The sequence below is a fragment of the Myotis myotis genome, unplaced genomic scaffold (genome assembly GCF_014108235.1).
Source record: "Myotis myotis isolate mMyoMyo1 unplaced genomic scaffold, mMyoMyo1.p scaffold_m19_p_6, whole genome shotgun sequence".
Lineage (NCBI taxonomy): Eukaryota > Metazoa > Chordata > Mammalia > Chiroptera > Vespertilionidae > Myotis > Myotis myotis.
In genome coordinates this window covers 77,574,205-77,599,214 of record NW_023416368.1, presented here as the reverse complement: position 1 = coordinate 77,599,214, position 25,010 = coordinate 77,574,205, and the positions used below count along the sequence as shown (strand labels likewise).

The 25,010-nt window shown below is 55.6% G+C and overlaps 2 protein-coding genes and 1 non-coding gene across 4 annotated transcripts; all 3 read right to left on the bottom strand.

The window, feature by feature from the left end:
* Nucleotides 1–507: 507 nt before the first annotated feature.
* TPGS1 (tubulin polyglutamylase complex subunit 1) lies at nt 508–9,090 on the bottom strand. Its single transcript, XM_036312236.1, has 2 exons — nt 8,717–9,090; nt 508–2,314 (listed from the first exon to the last, which is right to left on the bottom strand). The coding sequence occupies exons 1-2, from the start codon at nt 9,088–9,090 to the stop codon at nt 1,777–1,779; spliced, it is 912 nt and encodes a 303-aa protein (XP_036168129.1). The 3' UTR covers nt 508–1,776.
* LOC118659540 lies at nt 3,347–3,530 on the bottom strand. The gene has a single exon (XR_004968632.1). It is a non-coding gene; the product is annotated as a U2 spliceosomal RNA (small nuclear RNA).
* Nucleotides 9,091–10,098: 1,008 nt separating the features above from the next.
* MADCAM1 (mucosal vascular addressin cell adhesion molecule 1) lies at nt 10,099–22,492 on the bottom strand. Of its 2 annotated transcripts, XM_036311796.1 has the most exons (6): nt 22,119–22,492; nt 16,214–16,301; nt 15,350–15,622; nt 14,116–14,439; nt 12,313–12,687; nt 10,099–10,397 (listed from the first exon to the last, which is right to left on the bottom strand). In XM_036311796.1, the coding sequence occupies exons 2-6, from the start codon at nt 16,272–16,274 to the stop codon at nt 10,231–10,233; spliced, it is 1,200 nt and encodes a 399-aa protein (XP_036167689.1). In that variant the 5' UTR covers nt 16,275–16,301; nt 22,119–22,492; the 3' UTR covers nt 10,099–10,230. The 2 variants fall into 2 exon arrangements, with proteins under 2 accessions (XP_036167689.1, XP_036167688.1); XM_036311795.1 differs by lacking the exon at nt 22,119–22,492 and having other exon boundaries at nt 16,214–16,433.
* Nucleotides 22,493–25,010: the final 2,518 nt, after the last annotated feature.

Here is a 25,010-nt window from a genome sequence, read left to right as displayed (position 1 = left end):
GTCGGTGGGGTGAGGATCGGGCCCAGCTCCGGGCAGATGCGGATGCGAGGGCGGTGAGGAGGCATGAGCAGAGCTTTAGTCACCATTTGGATCCACCGAGTGGAATCAGAAGAGATGGACAAAACGCTGCTCCACGGAGAAACTGGGGAGTCAGCCAGTCCACTCCCCCTTCAGCACTCATGTGGCACCCATCCTGGCCGAATCCCCAGACTGATCGATCCCTGATCCTGGCTGGGCCGCATCTTAGGCTGACCTTTGACCCCGCCCAAGTCCTGACCCAGGGCTTCACCCTGACCTGCCCGAGCTCTGATCTGGCTGAGTCCCTGGGCCAGGAGAGAGGTGCGGTGCCCTGGTCTCCATTCCTCCACCTCCGCAGGTGACAGCTCCCTGTGAGGGTGACCAACATGTTGTTGTGGCCCAGGCTTCCTGCTGTGCCGGTGGCCCTCCTGGCAGGTGTCTCGGACAGACCACACCTGCAACAGCTGCAGGCTGGACCAAAGTTACACCCTCACCCAGATGCCCAGGACCTGACCCCCTGCCCTGCCCCAGCTGGCAGGCAGGTCAACCTTCTGGGAAAGGCAAATAAAATGTCAACAGTGGGAAGGACAGAAGAGTCAGAGCCCCGGCAGAGCAGCAGCTCAAATGGCTGCTCAGAGCTGGGCCTTGGCTTTCTCAACCATAAAGCTCTAGGCTTCGCCTGTGCCCTGCACCCTGGGGACCTGGGCCGCGCCCCTCATCTGTCAAATGGGCTGTTGCCTTTGCTGAATGGCCCAGGTGTTACCCTCATTGTCTGCCCATAAAACTGATGTCATGGTGTTGGCATGTGGCAGCTAGTCAATAAATAGTTATTAGATTAATCATGATTTTTCCAGAGAGGTTTCCCAAAGTCTCTCCCTATGTACTGGGAAGTGCTGCCAAGGTAAAGGAAGGTGCTGGGCTCTGCCCCCTGCCCTGGGTTGGTCCATGGGGCCTGGTCCCTCAGGAAAGCCTGCTCAAGCTCTGAAATCTGCAGTGGCGGGTGTCTGGAGTTTCTGCCTCCTGTTTTCTGACCACAGCACCCGATTTTCCCGTGGGGTTTCCTCATCTGTCAAATGAGGGCAGTGACTTACCTTCCTCATAGGGCTGTGGTGAGTCAAATAAGACATCACAGGTCTCAAACATGCTGTTTCTGTCATCATTGCCATTAGTATCTGCTGTGAACTCTTCCTCTGATAGCTGGGAAAACTGAGGCTCAGGGAGGAACTGCTTGGGGGGGGGGGCATGTGTAGAGAGCAGGGCTGGGGACTAATTGGCCATGCAGGTCCTCAGCCCTGAGGCAGGGCCTCCTGGGTCTAGGGCCCCTCACTGAAAACCCCATTGCCCGCTGCTCCCATAAAGCTGCGTTCAGGGGCACCCTGGCATTTCCAGGTGGCAAATATGGCCTCTGGGCAGTGGTGGGCCTGCTGGGGGGAGAAACATTTCTGTGGCACAGGGCTGGAGTGTGGGGAGCACGCACGTCAGGTCGGCTTTGGATACGGATTTTATTACTGTTGCTGAGCAGAGGGGCCTTTACAGGTATGTGGGGAGGGGTGTCCACTTCAGAGTACCCTTGGCCACCCCCTGAAGGGGACTAGAATATCATTCCAGATCTGGAGCTGGGTGAGGGCTCTCCGCACCTCCCCCTGCATGCAGAAACCCCAGTCCCCTGGTCCCATACCCATGTTCTGCCCAGGAGCAGGTGAGCCAGACCTCACAGCATCCCAGCTGTCTGGGTGGAGGAGGCAGGTGAGGAGGGGCTCAGCCCACTGGCTTGACTTTGGCGATAAAGAGGGCAGCAGCCTTCTCCAGGAACTCCTCTCGGGTCATGGGGGAGCTGGACCGCCGGGCCACCAGAGCACGGTCCATGGCCTGCGCCAGGCTGTCAGGCCCCAGGCGTGAGCCAACCTCCAGGTAGTGGGAGGGAGCGGAGGCGCCACTGCTGGCCTGCAGGGCCCCCTCCAGGGTGTCCAGCACCGCCTGGCTCATGCGGCGGTCAGCAACGGCCAGGGCGGGGTCCTCCAGCAGTTGGTAGAGGGCGCCAGCCCGCCCCACGAACTCCAGCAGCACAAAGCAGGTGAGCATGCCAGTGCGGAAGACATCCAGTGGTACAGCCTCGTGGTCCCGGCACTGGATCTTGCGCAGCAAGGGTGCTACGACCTCCTCAGGGGCCTCCCCATCTCGGCAGATGCGCTTGAGCAGTTCACTGTAGGTACGCCCATCCAGCCCCGGCTTCTTCTTGCGCCCACTGGCGCTCAGGCACTCATAGGCCACGCCGACATTGTTGTTGAAGGCTGTCCTGCAGGCGGACAGGGGTGTTGGGCCAGCCCAGCAGGGCCCTCCACCCCCATGCCCACCAGCCTAGTCCAGGTTCCTGTCCCCCCTTGTTCTTCCTCCAACATGCCTGGCCTGGCCCAGCCTCGGGGCCTTTGCACAGCTGTGACCTCCCGCTGGAATGCCCTTCCCACAGCTCTCCCCATGGCTCTCCAAGTCACCTTTCTGGTGGGGCCCTCCCCTCCCTAACCTTTTCCTCTATTTTTCTTTTTAACAGTTACTACCATCAGACTCACTATATGGTGTCCTTATGAGTTTATGTTTTTACGACCTGCATGTCCAGGAGCCCACATCAGGGTTTATGTCAGTCACTGTGCAAAACCAGTGCCCCGCCCACAGCAGGTGCTCAATAAAGGCCTGCTAAATCAGCTGACCAGCATCTGCCCTCGGGACTCTCCATCTGCCCTTCTAAGGATGACACTTGCACTTACAGGGTGGCCACTCTTGGCCAAACACTCTGCCTATCTCATTCCATTCCCCGAGTCCCACTGGCCAAGAGTTGGCAAACTACAGCCATGGGTCAAACCCAGCCCACTGCCTGTTTTTGTAAATAAAATTTTATTGGCACACAGCTACGTTAATCCATTGACATGTTTCTTATGGCAGCTTCCTTGCTGCAATGGCAGAGTCCAACGTTCACAACAGAAATCAGCCTGCAAAGCTGGGAGAACTTGCCACCTTTACGGAAGTCAACCCTGCTCAGCTATAAGGTGGGGGCTATGAGGTGGGTATGGTTCCTTGCCACATGAGCAACCTGAGGTCCTACTATGAGCCCTGGCCATGTGTGCTGTGAGCTTCATGAGCAAAGTAGGGGAGCACTGGCTAAGTGTGTGAGCTGCAGGGTGAGTCTGGAGCCCCACACTTAACCAGTTAGTGTACAGTGGGTGCCCATGCCTCACTGCCATCACATCTGCAGCCCGGTACCTGGCCTGTGGCCCAGGGCTAGTGTGGCTGGTGGCCTGTTACTAGTTTCATAGTCACAGCTGGGAAGTGAGGTTCAGGACCAAGGATCCCAGGGAGGAAGGGCCTGACCCTAGGCCTTAATGTTCATCCTTTCTGGGAGCTCAGCTCCATGGTTCACATTGCAGCTCCACTCTTTTCCAATCCTCACTCAAGGATATCTTTCAAACGGATAAGAACAGATACTACACTTGATCTTAGCCAAAAGACTGAGAAGCAATTCCAAGGATATGTTTTAGGGAGGAAGGGGGGGGGGGGGGGAGGAACACTGAGGGGTTGCCTCCGGTAGGTGCCCTGACCAGGAACTGAACCACATCCTTTTGGTGTACAGGACGATGAGCCACCTGACCAGGGCTGCAGCACCACTCTTATCTCATGTGTGACCTGGGCACATCACCTCACCTTTCTATGGGTTAGTGTACAGTGGGTGCCCAGTAAGTGCTGGCCAACATATAGGTGTCCAGTAAACTTATACTCTGGTCGACTCAGCATGAGGCTTATAAATGGCTGTGCTGACCTGATGAGCTATGTAGGTCAAAACCCCATTACATAGGAAACTGGCACAGAAGTGAGGGCAATAGCCTGGGAGGTCTCTCTCCCAGCTGGGACCCAGTTCGCACCCACCTGGCTATCAACTCCTCTGTCTTCCCATGTATTGGGCCCTTTGCAGTGAGTAAGACCATCCAGGGAAGCAGAACGGGTGCCAGATGCAGTTTCAACAAACATTCGTTTCCATGATGACGACTGTTACCACATCATAACCCTCTGTAGGAGCTTTTACTAGCTCCTTTCACCAGAAGAAGGAAGTTGGGGAATCTGGTGTAACTGTGGCGGCCATGAGTGCCGGTATCAGTTACCCATTGCTGCACAACAACTTACCCCCAAACTTAGTGTCCTAAAATGGCAACAACAGTTATGACGAGGTTTCTGTATGGCAGGAACCCGGGAGAGGCTTAGCTGGAGGATTCTGGCCTGTTCCCTTATAAGGTCGAGGTCAGGATGTCAGCTGTGGCCACGGTCCTCCGAAGCTGGACAGTGGAGGTGTTTCACTGCTGGTTCAGACAGGAGGCCTTGGGTCCCGGCCCTGGGCATCCCCATGGGATGACTTGAGCACCTCCACACGTGGAGTGTGTGCTCTCAGGAAGAAGTAGCTGTCACGTCCATGACGCCTAGAGGTGACACATCCTGTAGATGTGGGAGATGAGTGCATGCAGGTGTGAATACCAAGAGGTGAGGGCCTCCAGGGGCATCTCGAAGACTGGAAAGCACTGTGCTGTCCAGCCCTCTCCGCGCTGTGCCTGAGCCCTCTGACTTGCTTTGGTGACTGAAATGTGCCTGTGAGCAATGCCAGGGCCATGTTTAATGGAAATTTTCAGAGCCATCGCTTCATTCCCCACGGTTCACTCTCCTCTACCACGGTGTAAGCTCATAGCAGTCCCGTGGTGTGAGGACACAAACCTTAGCTGTGTTGAGGCCACTGAGGTCTCCGGGGTATTTGTTCATTTGGTGGGACACGGCTCACCCTGACTGGTACATAAGTGGCCCACGATCCATCCAACACTGGGCCCTGAAGCCTCTCCTCCAGGAATCTGGCTGACCCATCAGGGGGCAAACATTTAGGTGCTTGTTGGTTCCCCGGGTGTTCCCAGCCCCAGCTCAGACCTGCACGCAAGCTCTAGCCACTGCTCTCACTTTCCTCGTCTGGAGAACGAGGGCTGTAATCTGAGCCTCAGGAGTCTTGTGAGGACGGAAGGGTAGAGCTTATGCCAGTCAGTGCTCAAGACTGTGCCAGCACGTGGGAGGGGCCCCATGTGTGCTTGTCATTTGCTATAACCCGGGCTGCAATGCAGCCGGGCTGTCCAGAAGCTGTTTATCTTTAGACTCCCGGCCTCGAAGGCACGCAAAGGGGTAATTCAGTGCAGTGAGATCAGAGCTATGAGGAGAATTGGGCAAGAAGCCCAGAAGGCTGCAACCAACTCTAGGCCGAGGCTTCATAACTGCCCTTGTGGGGGGCTCCCCCGGTGGTTCCCAATCATGAGGGGCAACCATGCCATCTGGGGGGCGGGCAAGAAGGCAGCCGGCTCTGGACTTGGCCTGGGTTCCATCTTGGCTCCACCATGGAACTCTGGGCCGGTGTCCCTGTCTGGGCGCTTACTGAGGGCTCCATTCCTGTCAGCAATTTGTGAAATGTGTGAGCATTTGTTAAAACAAAAAAGAACAGAGCCCTGACCGGTGGCTCAGTGGATAGAGCGTCGGCCTGCGGACTGAAGGGTCCCGGGTTCGATTCTGGTCAAGGGCATGCACCTGGGTTGCGGGCACATCCCCAGTAGGGGGTGTGCAGGGGGCAGCTGATCAATGTTTCTCTCTCATCAATGTTTCTAACTCTATCCTCTCCCTTACTCTCTGTAAAAAAATCAATAAAATATATATATATATATTTTAAAAGAATATATTTATGGGATGTCTCATAAAGTTAGAGAGACTTTTCACTTTAGACCAGGGGTTCTTAATAGGGGTAATCCTGCCCCAAGAGCACACTGGATAATATCAAGGGACATTTGTAGTTTGTTGTCACACTCAGGGTGCTCCAGTCATCGAGGAGTGGGGGCCAGGAATGATGCCCAGCACTCCATAGTACCCAGGACAGCCCTCAGAGGTGACGTGAGCTCAGGAGCCTTGGCCCGGACCTGTTGGTGCCTTTTGCATGTCTTCCCAGGTCACAGGGACCTGTGGGGGATGGCATCCTTGCAGTTACTATTAGCAACATGATGGCTTAGGAGTTCTTGGAGCCACACTGCCTGGGTCTGACTCTGGCTTTGTCCCCTCATGGCCATGCAGTGCTCACAAGTCCCGAGGAAACCCAGGGTCCTGAGGCCAGCAGGGGGGCGATGGGATGCCATCACCAGTCCTGCAGGCCAGCAATGCTGACCTCTCGAGACACCTGCACAGGGGGTTTTGTTGACTTCTCCCTAAACCTTTTGTGATGACATGCTCAAGAACAGCCTCATGATAGCCTGGTCAACCTTGCAGCATCAGGGAAAGTTGCCCAACCTGGGAGCACCTGTCTCCCACACCTGGGACTTCCTGGTCACAATTCTACTTCTGACCCGCCAGGCGTGGTAAAGGACCCCCTGCTCACTGCTCTCCCTCTGTGCCCTTGCTGCTCCCAATTGCCTACAACAGCAGCCCCAATTCCCCTGCACTGCAGTGACTTGTGTCCCCACAAAATGTACATCCACCTGGAACCTCTGAGTGTGACCTTATTTGGAAATAGGGTATTTAATACGTAATTAGTTCAGGATCTGGAGATAGGGTGAGGTGGGTCTAAATCCAATGCCAAATGTTCTTAGAAGACAGAGGAGACAGCAGCCATGTGATGACGAGACAACAGCTGAAATGAGGCTTCCACCAGCCCAGGGACACCCAGGAGCTAGGAGAGGCAAGAAAGACCCTCCCCCAGAACCTCTGGAGGGAGCTCGGCCCTGCAACACCTTGATTTCAGACTTCTGGCCTCCAGAACTGTGGGAGAATATATTTCTGTTGTTCTAAGCCACCAAGTTTATGGTAATTTGTTGCAGCAGCCAGAGGGAACTCATACATTTTCCTGTTGACCCTACATCCAACAGATGCTTCTCAGCCTTCATTTACTGGACCACTGGATACAGGGCTACTGCCAGCCCACACGGTGTCTTTGTGTGAATTAGGAAAAAACTCTACAAAAAGCCTTCATATAAATATCCTTGCTGTGATGTCTACGGGGAGAGTGGCTTGTGCATTGCTTGGCCTGAACAACTGTACACGGTGGCCCTGCCACGGACCACTTTTCCTCCTGGGAAGATGTCCTGGGATGCCACTCTCTTCTGGTTCCCACCTTCACCACTGGTCTGCCTTCACATATTTTTTTGTGGGTTCTCTGAGGCTGGGGCTCCTCAAAGTTGGAGCCTGGGCTCTTCTCAGCTCTTCTGAGGCCTTCGCAATTCTTCCCAGTTGACAACCTCCTGTCCCAGTTGCACATCTCAGTTGCAAACCTACTTGTCCACTTTCCTGCTACAAGGTTCCCCCAGCTCCCTGACTCTGGCAACTTCCCCCAAACCAGTAGCCTTCCATCTCAGTAGATACCTGGGACTGCCCTACACACTCCCCTTCCACCCTGGCCCCAGCAAATCCACCAGCTCGGCCTTCAGAGCATGTCCAGAGCCCATGTATGTCCCACCTGCTCCTCTTCCCAGGTTCCTATCTCAGGGGTGGCCCCAGCATCCAGACACCCAGCTGCTCTCTTGTCTGGCTGTCATCCTGGATACCCTGCATTCCCTTTCCTCCTGTGGGAGAATATATTTCTGTTGTTTTAAGCCACCAAGTTTGTGTTAATTTGTGGTGATGTGGCTGCTCTGCTCAGATGCGTGCTCTCCACACGACTCCCACAGCTGAGCTCCCTCCCCAACATCTCTGTATTTTCCTTCTTGTGGTCTGCACCTGTGACTCTTTCTGGAGGTCTGCCCAGAAACATCTGGGAATAGCTTGGGAATCAAGCTGAAATGCTCCCTTGGTTGGCTTCCTCCTTCCTGGGGTCTCCTGGGAGCACCCTCTTATAAAATCACCCCATATGAGTGCTTGCCTCAGGCTCTGCTGCTGGAGATGCCCCTAGCCAAGACCCAGTCCACCCACATCCAGTCAGTGACTTTGTCCAGTTGATGATGCTTCTCCCCAATCCACCTGATGCAGACCATGCATTCAACACATATTCCTCAACCACCTTACATGGGCTTACAACTGTGGGTAAGCAGGGACTAGAGGGGAGTGGGAAGGCGCCATCCCCTCTACCCCACCATGCTTCAGCTGTGAGAAGGCAGTGAGTCTCACAGTGCACCTGTATGGCCTCCAGGCGGATGCATCTGGGGCACCACCTTTCTCTGTGCGTCACTCAGGGCTCTTCCTGGACACCCCTTCTGCACGCTGGGAGCCTCCCTCTAGGATAAGGGCATTGGGTGACTAGGTGCTTTCTGTCTCCACAGCCCAACCCTATAAAATATTGCTTTTCTGGCTCAATGGACAGAGTTTCTATGCTCGTAATGAGCTAGCTAGGAGGGACCTGGCTCTACCTTGGGCAAAGTCCTCTCTGGGCTCCATGATTTTAAAAAAGTTGGGTGGGCTGCAAGGGGAACTCATTACCTACAAAAAGGCATCACAAAAGTTGAAGCCGGCGCATAGCACGCAGGTCACTGACAGCATACGCTGGGTGCTTTCAGCGTCAGGGAGGCAGTGTAGACTATAGTTCCCAGCATGCCACGCACTCAAGCGCCGGGACCCGGGCGAAGAACCGCGCGGAGCATGCTGGGAATTGAAGTCCGACACACCACACCGCCCCACCCCCGCCCAGGCCCGCCCCAGTCCCGACCCAGTCCCGCACCTCTGGGAGTGGTGAGCCAGGCGAAGGTGCCACAGCGCGCGGCCCAGGCGCTGCTGCTGAAGCAGGAGCTGGCCCGGGGGCTCCCCGGCGCCGCCGTTTGCAGGCGTACTTAGGCCCATGTTCTCGAAGTAGTGCGCCAGGAAGGAGATCGGTTCCTCGGGCCGTGCCTCCAGCACCTTCAACAGGGCCCCGCGCAGCATTTTTGTCACGCCGACCTGCTGCAGGAAGTCCTCCTCGCTTTCGGTCGTGGCCGCTGCCCCGGACACCGATGGCCGGCTGCTGTCTGTGAAATTGGCCGCCGGGGCCATGGCCAACCGCCGCTTCTCCACTGCCGCCATCTTCGCTGAGGGCAACGGGGCCGGAAGTGCCGTCATATTCCACAGCGCGCCGGCTCCTCTTGGTGGCCATCTTGGTTAAGGGCAGAGGACGCCGGGTACCTCTGGGCGACTGGGAAATCAGTAATGCAGGCCGCCCTTTCCGTTAGGTTCTAGTTGGCATTCCCCCTCCAGTTCCCTCTATACGCGTACTGGTTGCCTTTCCTGGCTTAGGCCCCGAGCTTTGCCAGACTGAAAAACGGCTCCCAAGGAAGGGCCTGGTTTCTGACCTGAAGCCGGACTGCTTGCCAACTGGGTAGTGGGCGCGTCCTTCCTTGCATGGTTCCCTAGCAACCAGTCTCCTCGGTTACCGGAGCCCCTGGCCGGGCTTGAGACGGGATGGACCCACCCGGATTCAAGGATTGAGCGCCGCCCTGTCCCATTTTTCTGATTTTTGTCTTTGCGCTCAGCCTGGCCTTCAGCCCAACCCAGTCTTGGTCTGAGTTTATAGTTCACCGCGTGGGGACCCGGCCCCAGCCACCCCCAGGCTGCGGTCTGCTCGGGGCTCCCTCGGCCCCTAGACCCCTGTGCGTGTTTGGGGAGTGAGTAGACCACCCACAGCCCCCAGTTCCCCATCCCAGGCCGTGACCTTCCTCACAGTGTACCCTCTAGGGCTCTCAACTCCCCCATCGTTCCCCAGGGCCCACAGGCTCGTCCCCGGCACCTGCTGATCTTATTTCTAGCCGCTCTCTCGGCTGTCTCCGCCGTAGCTCCCTTAATAAGCCATCTCTTCTGTGTCTTTTTCCACACTGCCCCCCCACCCCCATACAGTCTCCATTTCTTTTGATGGCTCCTAGTTATTCTGGAGTTCCAGGTTCCCCGTATCCAGGGAAAGGCACAGTATTTGTGTTCTCCCTCCCCAGGCAAAGTGCACACTCCTCCTGCCCCAGGCTAGTGGGGCTGGGGTGTCTGTCTATCCTGTTTCTTGGGGGAGTCGCCCGGGGCAGAGAAGTCCAGGGTCCTCCCACCACAACAGAAGCCACTGAGGTCAGACAACAGGCTCTTTATTCTCCAGTTGGTGGGAGGGGCAGGTCCCCAGGGGTCCCACCAGGGGAAACCCGGCCTAGCTGTTCTGGCTCTTAGGGCAGAGGACCCCCCATCAGCCCTCATGCTGCCCAGAACCCTGCAATCGTCCTCTGGTCACAACGGGGTGGAAGGAAAGGTAGGCCACTTCAGAGGTGCTGGTGGGCCTTGCGGTCCCCTGGCGGGCTGGCAGCATTTCCACAGGCGGTAGGTGAGGACCGTCAGGAGGAGCAGCCCCAGCACCAGGCTGCCCATCCACAGGGCTTCGGACACTGGTGGGGAGCCTGGAGAGAGAAGCATCGGGAGCCTGAACACCTCTTTGCAGGTTGTGGGGATAAGCCCAGCAGAACCTGCCAAAGGGCTTCCAAATTTACCAAGTTCCCTAGAATTTAACAAAGGACTTAATGACTTAGAATAGCCATTTTTAACCTTTTTCATTCAATGGCACACATAAATAGATTATTAGAATTCCGTGGCACACCAAAACATATATTTTTTGCCGATATGACAAAAAAATAGGTATAGCCCTAGCTGGTTTGGCTCAGTGGATAGAGTGTCAGCCTGGGGACTGAAGGGTCCCGGGTTCTATTCCAGTCAGGGGCACATGCCAGGGTTACGGGCTTGATCCCCATTGGGGGGCGTGCAGGAGGCAGCCAATCAATGATTCTCATCATTGGTGTTTCTATCTCTCTCCCTCTCTCTTCCTCTCTGAATTCAATAAAAAATATTTAAAAAATAGGTATAATTTTTATTCATTCACACGGGATGGCTATTGCTGTGTTGGCTGTTGTCATTTTTTATTTTTTAAAAAATGTTTTACATATTTTTATTGATTTCAGAGAGGAAGGGAGAGGGAGAGGGAGACAAAAACATCAATGATGAGAGAGAATCATTGATCGGCTGCCTTCTGCATGCCCCACACTGGGGATCAAGCCCACAACCCAGGCACGTGCCCTTGGCCAGAATCAAACCCAGGACCCTTCAGTCCACAGGTCGACACTTTATCCACTGAGCCAAACCGGCTAGAGCTGTTGTCATTTTTTAATGAACAATGTAAGGGAAAAGAGTTTGGTGCCCCTGACTAAAGAGGTATTGCATGTTTAAAAAATCCTTGTGCACGCTGGCTGAAAACCACTGGCTTAGAATGTCTTTTGAAATGTATAAAAACCACTGGAATATCCAAAGGACTTTGGAGTGAATCTTTTTTTTTTAAAATATATATTTTATTGATTTTTTACAGAGAGCAATGGAGAGGGATAAAGTTAGAAACATCGATGAGAGAGAAACATCGATCAGCTGCCTCCTGCACACTCCCTACTGGGTATGTGCCCGCACCAAGGTACATGCCCTTGACTGGAATCGAACCTGGGACCTTTGAGTCCGCAGGCCGATGCTCTATCCACTGAGCCAAACCGGTTAGAGCTGGAGTGAATCTTTTGAACGGTATGTAGGACCTTAGAGTTAGAATTGGGCTGTCCAGGGAGGCGGCCACTCACATGTCTATACTTGAAATGTGGCTTGTCTGGGTAGAGAAGTGCTTGCTGGCAGTGTAACATACACATTGTAAGAACATAAAATATCCCCCTCATACCTTTTTACAGATTACACATTGAAGTGATGATATTTGAGTTATATTGGGTTCAATAAAATATATTATCTAGCCCGGCCAGCGTGCTCAGTGGTTGAGTGTCAGCCTATGCACTAGGAGTTTGCTGGTTTGATTCCTGGTCAGGGCACATGCCTGGGTTTGGGGCTCGATCCCCCGTGGGGGGTGTGCAGGAGGCAGCCAATTGATGTTGATGTTTCTCTATCATTGATGTTTCTATTTTTCCCTTTCCCTTCCTCTCTAAAATAAATAAAAACATTTTTAAAAAATACATTGTCATTTTTACTTGTTTTTCTGAATGTGGCTACTAGAAAATTTGAAGTGACCTAAGTGGCTGTATTCTATTTTTATTCCACAGGCTGTTGTAGTCATAAAGTTCAGTTTACAGACTGCTGTGAAATCTATGTAGTTCCTGAAATGTTGTCATGGCAATGCCAGGCAACTGTAATCTTGTGTGTCAAGAAAACCCACTGGACAGTTGGGGAAGCTGAGACTGGGCAGGGCACCTCCTGTCTAAGGCCTGTGTGCAAGGCTTCCTCCCTCCTAGGCTCCCCCAGGGCCCGCCCCACCCCGCCCCACCCCGCCCAACTCACAGATTTCTGGGAGTAGGTACAGACTGGCTGTGTGGCCCCCTGGGTCCAGGCGACACTGGAACCAGCCCTCGGGGTTGCATCCAGCCCACAGCACGCTCAGCCAAGCCTGGGCCCCGTCCTCCCTCCTCTTGTAAGCTGCCAGATCGCCGGGTGCCCGGGTCCAATGCACAGCTATGCCCGGGCCACAGGCCGCTTCACACAGCAGCTCCAGACCCCCTGGTGTTGGCGACTGGTGGATCTCAGGGTGGCAGGGCCTGGTGGAGCTGTTCCCAGGTGTGGGGCCAGGACTCCAGGGGCTGGGGGTGGAGTTCTGCTCCAGGACGGCCTCTAGGGAGGCTGTGGCCGGGGTCTCCTGGGAGGCCGGGCTGTGCCGGACTGGAAAAGAGGGCAGCCGTTTTTCTTCCTGTCACCCCAGCTGCTTTCTTGCCTCAGTCTCCCCCCCTGGACCATGGGGCTGGAGGAGAGCTGCTCCAACTCCCACCTTGGGCCACTTGAATTGCAATGTATGCGAGTGGGTAGGAGTGGGATTGGTCTGTTGCGGCCCTCCCCGGCCTAAGGGGACTTCTGAATCTCCTGGTCTGACTTTCTTCAACTGTAAAGGAGACAAGAGCCCACCACCTAGGCCCTCACATGCGCCCAGAGCGTAGGGTCAGCGAGCACGAGCATTGGATTTTATTATTATGCGACTGGGTGGTGGAGAGAGGGAGGATGCATCTGACACAACCTGACCACCTACTGTGTGCCAGGGCCCATGTTAAACGTTGTTATTCATCATTCAGCACCTGCTTACTGTATATCTGCTATGCGCTAGGCACTGTAACAGTTATTCATTCATTCAGAGTGTATCTATTCAACACCTATGTTCTAGACACTGTTTTAGCCAGTGAGAACACAACCATGAATAATACACACATTCCTTTCTTGGTGAAGCCAAGAGCAGGGGAGATAGATAATGGGGGGAAAATTAAAAGAACATATGGGAGGTCAGATGTTAATAAAAATGTGTCAAGAAACATTCAATAAGAGAGAAAGGGCTTGTGTGTGTGTGTGTGTGTGTGTGTGTGTAAACATGTCCATGTGTGAGGGGAAAGCGGAAGTCAGGAGAAGCCTCACTGGGAAGGTTACCCGAGAGAGGTGAGTGAGGAGAAATCTGGGGGAAGAGCATTCCCAGTGGAGGGCACAGCATATGCAAAGGCTCTGAGGCTGGACCGTGTCTGTTGGAGGAATAGTGAAGACGTCTGTGTGGCTGGAGCAGAGTGAGGGGGAGAAAGGGAGGAAGTGAGGGCAGGAGATGATGGTATAGGTTGTGCAGGGCCTTGGGGGCCCCAGGGAGGACTTGGGCTTTTATTTGGAGGGAGATGGGAGCCCTGAAGGGCTGTGAGCAGAACAGGTGGGACTCAGGTGCTCACGGGCGCCCTCTGGTGGCTGCTACCAAGAAGACAAACTGTGGGGATGAGGATGGGAGCCAGGGACCAAGGGGAAGGGCAGAGCTGGTACCAGAGTACATGGAGGGTAGGTGCTCAGTAAATTTGTTGAATGGATGAGTAAACAAATGATTTAGAAGTATCTCTCTGGCTGCCTCAAGGGACAGACTCAAGATGGAATGCAATTTTCCCACGGGCCTAGGGACTCTGACCTAGAGTAGGTCCCCTAAATGGGGACCCAGCAGGTGAGGGGCAGAATCAGAGTTACAGAAGAGTTGCTGTACACCACTCATCAAGGCTCCTAGGCACTGGGTAGTGTGACTTCACCCACTTCCTGGGGACACTAAGGTGCAGGGCAGTCAGGACCCTGCAGACTCACCTGGAATGGGCTTTCGGTGGCTCAGCTCCAAGCCCGGCAGCCTCATGGTCGCCTGGCAGTGGAGGGTGAGTGGAGCAGGTGTTCCCAGGGGGGGAAGCAGCCAGCGCTTTGTCACTTGGAACAATGGGTCCTCGCCCTCCTGGGGCTCCTCGTCCTCCTCCCAGCCCAGCTCCTGCACCCCCTCCAGTTCCTGGTCCCCCAGGAGCAGGGACAAGGAGAGGACATCAGGGCTGGCAGGCGTGACGTTGTGGGCTGTGCAGGCCAACTCTTGGTCCCGCCCGGCCACCAGGTCCACTGGGGAGACAGTCAGCTGGTTCGGGAAGGCTGTGTAGGGAGGTTTGGAGGGGCATGGGCTGAGCCTAGAGCAGTGGTTCCCAACCTTTTTTTTGGCCACGGCCCACCTAAGCATCTCTAAAATCCTGATGTCCCCCCTCCTGTTACATATAATTCTTATTCAAAAAGTGAACCCTATTCACCTGGAGGAAGCCTAAAAGGCCATTAACTTGGTCTAAACAAGCTTCCAAAGAACATGGTATCCATGAAAGAGAAAAGTAAAAGAACGAAAGGACAGTTGAAGTACTGAGGAAGAAATCTCTAAGAAATTATTAAAAAATAATATGAAGTGATATGAAAAAATAGCAAAGTTTCAAAACATATAATAGAGAACTGAAATGCATAAATATGTCACTATATATATATATATATTTATATTTATATACTGTATATGAGGCCCCTAGCACCATAAGAAATGTAAAAAATTCACTGTTAATAACCCATTCTCGAATTGCCCCCCTTAAAGATCAAATTGCCCTTTTGGGAACCACTGGGCCCTGAGGAGGGTGAAGACTGGGCCCTGAGGAGGGTGATGAGTTGGGACCAAGCAGGAGGGAGTAGGGGCTGCTGGTGCAGAGAGACAGGGAAGACCCAGTAGGCACACCTTGCGTAGCTATAATGTAAAAAAGATGCTGGAGGGGGGTCCAGAGCAGAAAGAGTGCGTGTTGGGGGTCAGGTGTGGGAGGTTTGGGGGTAGGTTGCGGGTGTGGGAGTGAAGGCTGGGAGCCTGGAGGGGGGATGTGGAGAGAACCAAGTGGATTGCATTTCAGTTTGAGCTGGAGCAGGGTGGGCAATCTGGGAAGGCTCCCGGGCAGAGGTGGCACAGAAACAGATACAGCAGGGCTGCTGGGGGGGCCTGGCTGGTGCAAAGGCTGCGAGAGGAGGAGGGGCGGGGGCTCACCAAACACCAGGAGTCGCACGGTGTGCTGGTAGGTGAGGTTCCCGCAGGAGCCCACGCACACACGGGTCCCCGCAGACGACAGTGAGGCATTGCGCACGGAGAGGACGCTGCTGCCGGCGCCCGACTGCACCGCGCCCAGGCTAGTGTCCAGGCCCCGCCACTGCACCGAGGCGGCCCTGGGGCCCACGCAGGGCAGGCGGCAGGTGAGCTGCCTCGACTCGCCCACGGCCACTGCCACCACGGGCTCGGGGGGCTCCACCTCCAGGCGCCCACCTGCGGGCAGACTGCGCTCTCAGTCCCCCCCCTCACAACCCCCCCCAGCCCCCCCGCCTCAGACCCCTGCCCCGAGCTCCCTCTCTGCCACCGAGCCTCTCAGCCCCTCCAGAGCGGTCCCCTGTAGGACCCCCATCACCTTCCCTGAACCTCCCCACCGCCCTTCACCCAGCGCCCTCCGCAGCCACTCCCCGCTCTCTCCTAAGCCCCCTCCCCTCCCAGAACCCCCTCTTTTCACCTAACCCCCTCTCTCCCCAGCTCCCTCCGCACCCACTCCCCGCTCTCTCCTAAGCCCCCTCCCCTTTCGGAACCCCCTCTTTTCACCTAACCCCCTCTCTCCCCAGCTCCCTCCGCACCCACTCCCTGCTCTCTCCTAAGCCCCCTCCCCTTTCGGAACCCCCTCTTTTCACCTAACCCCCTCTCTCCCCAGCTCCCTCCGCACCCACTCCCTGCTCTCTCCTAAGCCCCCTCCCCTTTCGGAACCCCCTCTTTTCACCTAACCCCCTCCTCTCCCCAGCTCCCTCCGCACCCACTCCCTGCTCTCTCCTAAGCCCCCTGCCCTCTCGGGCCCCCCGCCCCCCGTGGGCTCACCGCGGCCTGTCTGGAGGAGCCCCATGAAGAGGGGAAGCAGGAAGGCCAGGCCCCGTTCCATGCTGGGCCCCCTGCTCTGTCCATGGCCCTGGAGAAAAGTGGCTTAAATAGCGGTGCCTCGGGCTCCTTCCTGCCGCCCCAAGACCCTGCTGCTCCCCCGCCCGCAGCTGTTCCTCCGGGATTTCCCACCCTGACCCCCGACCCTGGAGGCGACAGAGAGGCTGGGGCTGGGGGCCAGGGGCGGGCCGAGGTCACACAGATGAAGGGGGTGGTGGTGGGGAGATCTGGGCCCATTCCAGGGCTCACTCTCAGAGACGGAAAGATCGGGAGGTGGGGCCAGAGGAAGGAGACCGCGAGGTCAAGTGAATGGAAAACCCAACGGGGCCCAGGGTCGGCGCCACCCGCGCGCGCCCCGTCGGGCGAATCTCGGCCTTCACTGCCCTGAGCGGCCGCGCGGGGTCAGTGCAGAGCAGCCGCCTCCCGGCTCCAGCCCGCGGCCTGGGGGGGTGGGGGTGAGGGGGTGGCGGATCTACTAGGGGGCGAGGGTCTCTCCCGATGGAACCTTCTGTTCCGGGGGAGGGGGTCCTTCCGGTGGTGGGGGTCTCCTGGGGTGATGGAGCTGAGGCCCACCCGTGCCTGGGACACGGCAGGGCCGACCTCTGAGCGTGCTCCCCTCTGTCCAAGGGGCAGCTGGTGGAGGCCGGAGGGTGCCTCCACACCCCGTTCCATAGGGAGACCAGCGTCTGGGGTCCGCAGGCGGCCTGGGAAGGGACCCCGGCCAGGCTTCCCACCACAGCGGTCAGCAGCCAGTCCCAAGACCTCATCTTCCCGGCGCCCGAACTCCCCACGCTCAGCCGGGCTCCCCTTTCCCCTCTGCCCTTCCCGCCCGGTCACCACTCCGCACACAGACACCCCAAGGCTGCCTATGGCATAAGGGAAGAGCCCAACTCCGTGCCCGCTAGAGCCCTTGGGGATCAGGCCTTGGCACGGCTGTGCCCTCACCCTGCTCAGCCTCTGCCCGAATGCTGCCGCCTCCCCACAGCCCTCTCCTCTGTCTCACTCAGTCCAGCTGTGCTTTCCCCAGAGCCCTGAACTCCCCGTAGTGAAGGCGGGGGATCTTGTCTGCCGTGGCCCCCCTGACCCCAGACCCCATCAGAGCAGGCACACAGGAGGAATGGAGGTATCCAAACTCAAGGTGTGGCCTGTGCCTGTGTCCCTTGGGCAGCCCGGAGATGGGATTTCTAAGCACCACCACTCTGTCTGTGTCTCCCCAGCCTCTTGTCAGGGGCAGAAACGGAGGCTCTGAGGGGCTGGGAACAGAAGGGGTACACGGAGGCTGAGGGACTGAGGCCTCAAGAGGCAAGGGTCCATGTGTGTGAACTCAGTGTCCATCTTCCGTGGTCCCAACCCCCCTCCTGCCCTGGTGCCAGGAATGGCCACACAGGAAGATGGACTCCAAGTTTCCGTCCTCCCCAGCCCAGAGGTGTAGGCCCTTCTCGGGAAGCTGGGCCCTTAACCCGCTGGCCTGGTGAATGGGCCTCTTCCCAGGCTCTGACCCTACTTCCTGCTGCCCTGGCAGTTGCGGCCCCTTGCAGGGCATGACCAGCCCTCTGGGCCCTGCCTCCCCCACTGTTGCCCACCCCAAGCTCCCAGATCTGCGCTCTGTCTGTGTAAGTGGGGGGTCATCTTCACATTCAGGTTCACATCGCTGTACGAGAGCGCTGAGGAGAACCCTGTGACCTGGGGTGGGTGGGGTGGCCGGTGCCACCACCCTGAGGACAGGTGGGCTGAAGAGATGAAGAAGGTTCTGGGCAGAGGTGAAGCCTAGGGAAAGGGAAAAGAAAGGAGTGGAGAAGAGACAGACGATGGGGGGGGGGGGGGGGCGGGGAGAAGAAAGGGATGGGGCAGGAGTCTGGGTGGACCCCAGGGAGGGGTGAGGGGGAGACCCCTGGAAGCCTGAGGGCAACAGTAGCTGTGGGCTGAACCAGTTTCACACCTGCGTCTGGGACATGTGGTGTTGTCCCTGGAAGGCTCAGTCCATGGGAGCCACCTGGTTTTGGGCTGAGGTCCTTGCTCAATCCCTCCTCCCCCCAACCCTTGGCCTGGACTTCCTGCAGACTGCCCTCGGATCCCCTTCCCGGCATTGTCCCCACCAGGGAGGAAGTCCTCAGCGGCCACGGCAGGAAGCCGCCTTCCCACGGAGGGTCCCAGCCCCCTCTCCAAGACCCAACATCCTGGCCTTCCCTGCCCCATGACAACACTGGTGCTCTGCAGGGACCTGGGCCAGGAGGGTGTCCAGGAGAGGGCGCCCTGGAGATGCCTTTTCCCTCCAGGAACACCCTTCTCACCAGCCTGGGCCAGCTCCCCTCACTGGCACCACTGGTCAGTTGGGGGCCTCGAGGTTCTTTCTTTGGGAGTGGGCTGCAGCGATGAGAGCAGGGCTGGGTCCTTTGGGACCCCTGTCAGGTCCCCCCACCCAGCTCTGGTGCTGGAGACCCCATACCTGAAATGTCAGCCCAAGTCCTGTCCCTTGGGGTAGCTCCCTGTTTTGGTGAGTCTGGGGGAGGGGGGAAGGCTGGGTGGGTCGGTTTAATAAATAACCACACAGAAGGCTCTGGAGCAGGAAGGGCTATTGCAGTTCATCAGGTCTTCCATCCCCTGCTGGCCCCTGAGCTAAGCTGAGGGGGCGTGGCAGGAGGAGTGACACCAAGGGCACCAAGCTGGGGGGTCAGGACCCCGAATAAATAACTAACAGAATGCCTGTGAAGACAACATTGTTTGATGAATCTGTTTGTGAAGCTGAACCCAAGTCTGGCAAAACAGGTGGTGGCAGGTGGCCATCCTATGGCTGCCAGAGCCGGGGGTCTGCATGCTGCCCAGCCCCTCCGGCCATCTGGGGGCCTGAGATTTAAGTCACCAGGAGTGTCAAGGGGAGCGAAGGCTTTGAGTGGTGACACCTGGGTTCAGACTGGTTGGAAGTGGCTAGAAGCTCCCCAGAGACTGCAGCTGGTCCCCCATTGGGGAACAGGGTTCAGGCGAGCAACTCCAAGGGAGATAGGTGGGAGGAACTTGGAGGGTGCCAAGGCCCCTCACTTATCCCACAGGGCAGGGAGGCCCGTCTTGGTGAGAGCGGATTTGGGAGTGCTGGCTCCATCACCCTGAGGCAGGAGGATCTGAAACTTGGTCCCTGACCTCAGGCCCTGTGGCTACCTGAGGCCATGCTGTTCTTTAGAAGCAGTTCCTTACTGGGGAATTGCGGGAGTGGGGTGGGGGGGAGAGGAGCCTCAGGGACCCATCACTGGGCTTGTGGGTGTTGGGCCACAGGGCCAGGTGGTTGTGCTGGTAGATGAAAGGGGCTCTGGGAACAGGTACAGAAGAGGAAGAGTGACCTAAATGTGGTCTACTTTGGAGAGAGTGGGTGGTGGTGATGAATTAAAATAGAGGATTTGGCATAGGTACCAAAGCTACCAGAGCTTTGGGCCCCATGTGTGCAATTTCCTGTCCCAGACCAGCTGGCTGCACCCTGGATGATTGACCCAGCAGAGAACAACCAGGTAGGTCACACAACAAACAGGACAGGGCACAGCCACCAGCCACTCTCAGCTACTGACCACCTGAAATGTCATTTAAAATTTATATTTTATTTTTACTTATTATTTTTTAAAATATATTTTTATTAATTTCAGAGAGGAAGGGAGAGAGAGAGAGAGAGAGAGAAACATCAATGATGAGAGAGAATCATTGATCAGTTGCCTCCTGCACGGCCCCTACTGGGGATCAAGCCCGCAACCCGAGCATGTGCCCATGGCTGGAATCGAATCCGGGACCCTCCAGTCTGCAGGCCGACGCTCTATTCACTGAGCCAAACCAGCTAGGGCTTATTTTATTTTAGAGAGAGAGAAAAACATCAATGTGAGAAAGAAACATGGATTGGTTGCCTCCCATATGCACCCCAACCGGGGATGGAATCTGCAGCCTGGGTATGTGCCCTGACTGGGAATGGAGCCAGCAATCTTTCGGATGATGCTCCACCAATTGAACCACACGGATCAAGGCTGTAAATTTTAATTTTACTTTCAACTTAAAAACAGATACTTAACTCAGTTACTGGAAAACTTCAGTCAGGGAAACACAGTCCTCATTGAAAACTGAAAGTGTCCTCCATGGAGACAGAGGTAAAGCTGTTTTATATAAACAAGAGTTCCAGCCCATACCTGATTGGTCAGTTCTCATGTAAATGAGGACTCCAAATCTTCAGTTTGATTGGTCCAAAAAGCACTGCATGGCCCTAGCCAGTTTGTCTCAGTGGATAGTGCATCAGTCTGCGGACTCAAGGGTCCTCAGTTTGATTCTGGTCAAGGGCGCATGCCCAGGTTGCAGGCTGGATCCTCAGTAGGGGGCGTGCAGGAAGCAGCCATTCAATGAGTTTCTCTCATCATTGATGTTTCTATCTCTTCCTCTCTTTTCCTCTTCGAAATCAATATATATATATATATTAGAGACTCAATGCACGAAATTCCTACAAGAATAGGCCTTCCTTCCCCCCGCTGCCAGCACCAGCTTCCCTCTGGCACCCGGGACCTTGGCTTCCCTCACAGCCCCAGCTTCATCTGGAAGATCGCCTGGAAGGACATCTGGTCTAATTAGGATATTGTGTTTTTATTATTATAGATATATTACAAAGGCACTGCACGGAGTATTTGGAATGAAATGCTCTGATTGGTCAGTAAGCTGCAAGTGCTACAGCTGCACAGGTCCAATTAGGTGGGGAATATCTCAGTCCTATTGGTCAAATTTTGATCCTCGGAATTCTCTCATAAGAGCGACTCCGTTGCAGAAGCACAGAGCAGGAGCCTGACAGCCCAGTCTGTGGCTTTTCTCTAACATGTAGCTTGGCTGAAAGGCCCCTGTAAACAATGGCTTCTAGACTCTGGCTATGAAATTGGGTCCACTAAACCACTAGGATTCCTTCTTGGCCAGGTATATTCTTCTCCGGGTCAACATGGGTTAAGTAAAGTACATTTTATTTTATATTTTCTAAAACTAACTTTATTTATGCCACCCATTTCTTTTTGTGTTTTTCAACGTGGCTGCTGGAGAATTTAAATGATCTTGTGTAGCTCAAATTCCATTTCTGATGGGCAGAACGGAAATATTCTTGGTCACACGATGAGCTCCCCTCTCCACCTCACCTCGGGCTGAGACCTGGGAACCCCTGCTATTGGAAGGGGTTGGGACAGTGGTTCTCACCTGGGGGTAAGTGGACAAAATTACCCACAGGTGAGAACCACTGGCGGACATTGGGTGATGTTTGGGGACATCAGTGGTTGTCAAGATTGGAGGTGCTCCTGACATCAGGGAGGTGGGGGCCAAAGGTGCTGCTCGACACCCCACAATGCCCTGAGAATAGTCAGGTCCCAATGCCAGCAGTGCTGGGAGTGTCAGAGGCTGGGAAACCCTGGGTGGGAGAGGCCTGACTGTAGAGGGGAGGGGCGGGGGTGGGGGTATCCTCTGTCAGCGCCCAGACCAGAGCCCCTCAGGGAAGTGCTCTGCCAAAGCAGCTTCTTCCAGTTGCAGCGTCTGCACCTGCAACATGAGGGGGGCCAGGGGGGCCAGGCGGGATGGGAGGCGGGCAGCCAGGCTGGGCGAAGAGGTGGGGCCAGACTCAGAGAAGGGTCAAGGGGGAGTTGGGGGTGGATCTGCAGGGAGGTGGGGGGTCGGGGTTGCAGGGCTGTGCCTGGGTGGACCAGGCTGGGTTTGCGGGTCCTGAGCAGGGAATGAGGCCAGGGTTCATCTTCCAAGGTCGACGCTGAGCCCCAGCTGGACTAGATGGGCTGTGGGTGCCCACTGCCAGGGGCAGCGGCGGGGGCGGGGTCCCGTGTCGGGCCGGCCCTCCGGTACTCACGGCACCGCCATCCTTGGACGATCTTCTTGACCAGCAGGACGTTGCGGTTCATCCGCGTCCTCTCGCGGGCATGGTGCCCCGGCCGCGGTCCCCGGCTCGGCCCTGTGGGGCGCCCGTATCTGCAGCCCGGAGCCCCGGGGGTGGGGTGGGGAGCTCGGGTCTGGCTTCCACCGCGGTCATCAGCTACGGGCGGGACTCAGTCGCCGCTTCCGCTGCCATCGCCGCGCACTCGTGCTCCCTGACTCTCCCGGCTGCTCCGGTGCCCGCCTCGCCTTGGCGGGACTACACCTCCCAGCATGCTACGGGCGCCGCGGGTCTGCGGCCGGGGGCTTCGGTTCCCACAAGGCCACGCGCACCGCAGCGCCTCTCCAGCCTCCCCGCTCCCCGCTCGCCTACCACCCGCACCCTGCGCCGCCGACGTGCACGGCTCGGGGACGGGGCTCGAGGCGCTGCGCATACCCGGCGCCACCGCACTTTCCTCCCCCCGCCCCCGCGCCCCGCTTTTACAGAACCCCGTGCTTCTTTAAACCAAGGTCCTGTCCCCCAGTTCCCTGCTGCAATGCATTGCCTAGAACCAGGGACGGGGGCAGGTCGTGTTGCCTTGGGGGAGGTCACGGGGGAGGTAAGAAGGTACTGCATCTCTCAACCCAGACGGCAGCAGGTGCGCAACGTGCTGGATGAACGCACAGAGGATGACCCCTGGGACCTGAGCCCGAGGCCATAGTGTAGTGTTTCTTCTCTGTCACCCCCACTTCCCCCACCCCCGCCCAGGGCTAGGATCAGGACACCGGGAGCTGATCCGGCATCTCGCTATGGGGCTGGGATGATGATAAAGGTCGTGTTGCTTGGATGGAGTCATGTTGCTAAGGCACCCAGAGTCTTATGCCTGGCCAAGGGTCCAGGTGCTAGGGAACAGCCACTGTTTGATCTAAGGTTGAACAGATGTTTCTGGGAACTGACATAATGGTGCTAGGGACCAGGGTGTGCTGAGGAGTGATTTTGTCAGGAGGGTCCTACTTTGTATCAGTTGCTAGGGACGAGGGTCACTCATTAATTCAACAAATATTTAAATGTTTTATTTATTGATTTTTAGAGAGAGGAAGGGAGAGAGAGAGAAACATCAATTTGTTGTTCCATTTATTTATGCATTCATTGGTTGATTCTTGTGTGTGCCCTGACTGGGGATCGAACCCTCAACCTTGGCATATTTTTGAGTGCCTACTAGTTGCCAAGCACTGTCCTAGGTGCCAGGGTGACCGCAGAGAGCAAGGTGGGCAGACCCGTGCCCCAGGAACTTACATTCCAATGGGGCCCAGGGTAACCACAAACATTAAGCATAATAGACAGACAAAGGTAAATGTTGAGTGACTGGCCCTTCAGGGCAAAAAGCCCTGCTTTGTAGTGGGTCCTGATTCTTGCATCACAGCTACATCAGCCAGCTTGTAAAACTGCACGTTTTACACCTCTGACAACTCCCAGCCCACCATTGCGCAACAAGTAACCACACTACAAACACACACTTAGCTGGTGATAAGCTACGAGACAAAGAAAAAGTAAAATGGAAGGGGGGTTGGCAATATGCAGCTGGGGCAAGTTGTAGAATCAAGTTGGATGGGCAGAGGAAGATTTGTTCAGATCAACAGGTGTGAGCAACAACTTGAAGAAAGGGGAGAGAATTAGCAAGCATCTGTGTGGGAAAGGATGTACCAGGTAGAACAGTGGTTCGCAATCTTGGCTGCACATTAGAATCACCTGGGAATCTTTTTAAAATCCTGATTTCTGGGCCTCATCCTCCGGAAATCCTGTTTCTTTGTTACTCATGTTGTGGCCCCACCCCATAACAAAGAAACAGAATTTCCGGAGGGTGAGGCCCAGAAATCAGGATTTTAAAAAGATTCCCAGGTGATTCTAATGTGCAGCCAAGGTTGAGAACCACTGAGGTAGAAGGTACAGTGAGTGCTAAGGCCCTGAGGCTGATGCTACCTGGAGCTTTTTTTTTTTTTTTTAATCCTTACCTAAGGATAGGTTTCTATTGATTCTAGAGAGAGAAGAAGGAAGGGGTGAGGGGGGAGGGAGAGAGAGAGAGAGAGAGAGAAACATTGATAAGTTGCCTCCCCCAGGCGCTCCAACCGGGATCAAACCTGCAACCTGGGTGTGTGCCCTGTCTTAGAATCAAACCCACAGCACTTCAGTGCACAGGACAAGGTTCCAACCAACTGAGCCACACCTACCAGGGCTACCTGGTGTATTTTTTTTAAAAATATATTTTATTGATTTTTTACAGAGAGGAAGGGAGAGAGATAGAGAGTTAGAAACATCGATGAGAAAGAAACATCGATCAGCTGCCTCCTGCACATCTCCTACTGGGGATGTGCCCGCAATCCAGGTACAAGCCCTTGACCGGAATCGAACCTGGGACCTTTCAGTCCACAGACTGACGCTCTATCCACTGAGCCAAAGCGGTTTCGGCCCTGGTGTATTTTGTTTGTTTGTTTTGTTTTGAATTTTTATTGATTTCAGAGAGGAAGGGAGAGGGAGAGAGAAATAAAAACACCAATGATGAGAGAGAATCATTGACCAGCTACCGCCTGCACACCCCACACTGGGGATTGAGCCCGTAACCTGGGCATGTGCCCTGATCAGGAATCGAAGCGTGACTTCCTGCTTCATAGGTCGACTCTAAACCACTGAGTCACGCCTGGCTGGGTTGCCTGGTGTGTTTTTAAAAAGCAAGTGGGCCGCCTCTTTCTAGTGCAGTGGTTCTCAACCTTCTGGCCCTTTAAATACAGTTCCTCATGTTGTGACCCAACCATAAAGTTAGTTTTGTTGCTACTTCATAACTGTAGTTTTGCTACTGTTATGAATCGTCATGTAAATATCTGAGAAGCAGGA

Bases quoted from the DNA above. Each gene is read 5' to 3' on its own strand.
- TPGS1 (XM_036312236.1), bottom strand. From the start codon at position 9,090: ATGACGGCACTTCCGGCCCCGTTGCCCTCAGCGAAGATGGCGGCAGTG. The intron at 2,315-8,716 runs GTGCGGGACTGG...GTCCGCCTGCAG, and splicing joins CTGGCTCACCACTCCCAGAG to GACAGCCTTCAACAACAATG.
- MADCAM1 (XM_036311796.1), bottom strand. From the start codon at position 16,274: ATGGAACGGGGCCTGGCCTTCCTGCTTCCCCTCTTCATGGGGCTCCTC. The intron at 15,623-16,213 runs GTGAGCCCACGG...GTCTGCCCGCAG, and splicing joins GCTCCTCCAGACAGGCCGCG to GTGGGCGCCTGGAGGTGGAG. The intron at 12,688-14,115 runs GTGAGTCTGCAG...CCTCTTTTCCAG, and splicing joins CCACCGAAAGCCCATTCCAG to TCCGGCACAGCCCGGCCTCC.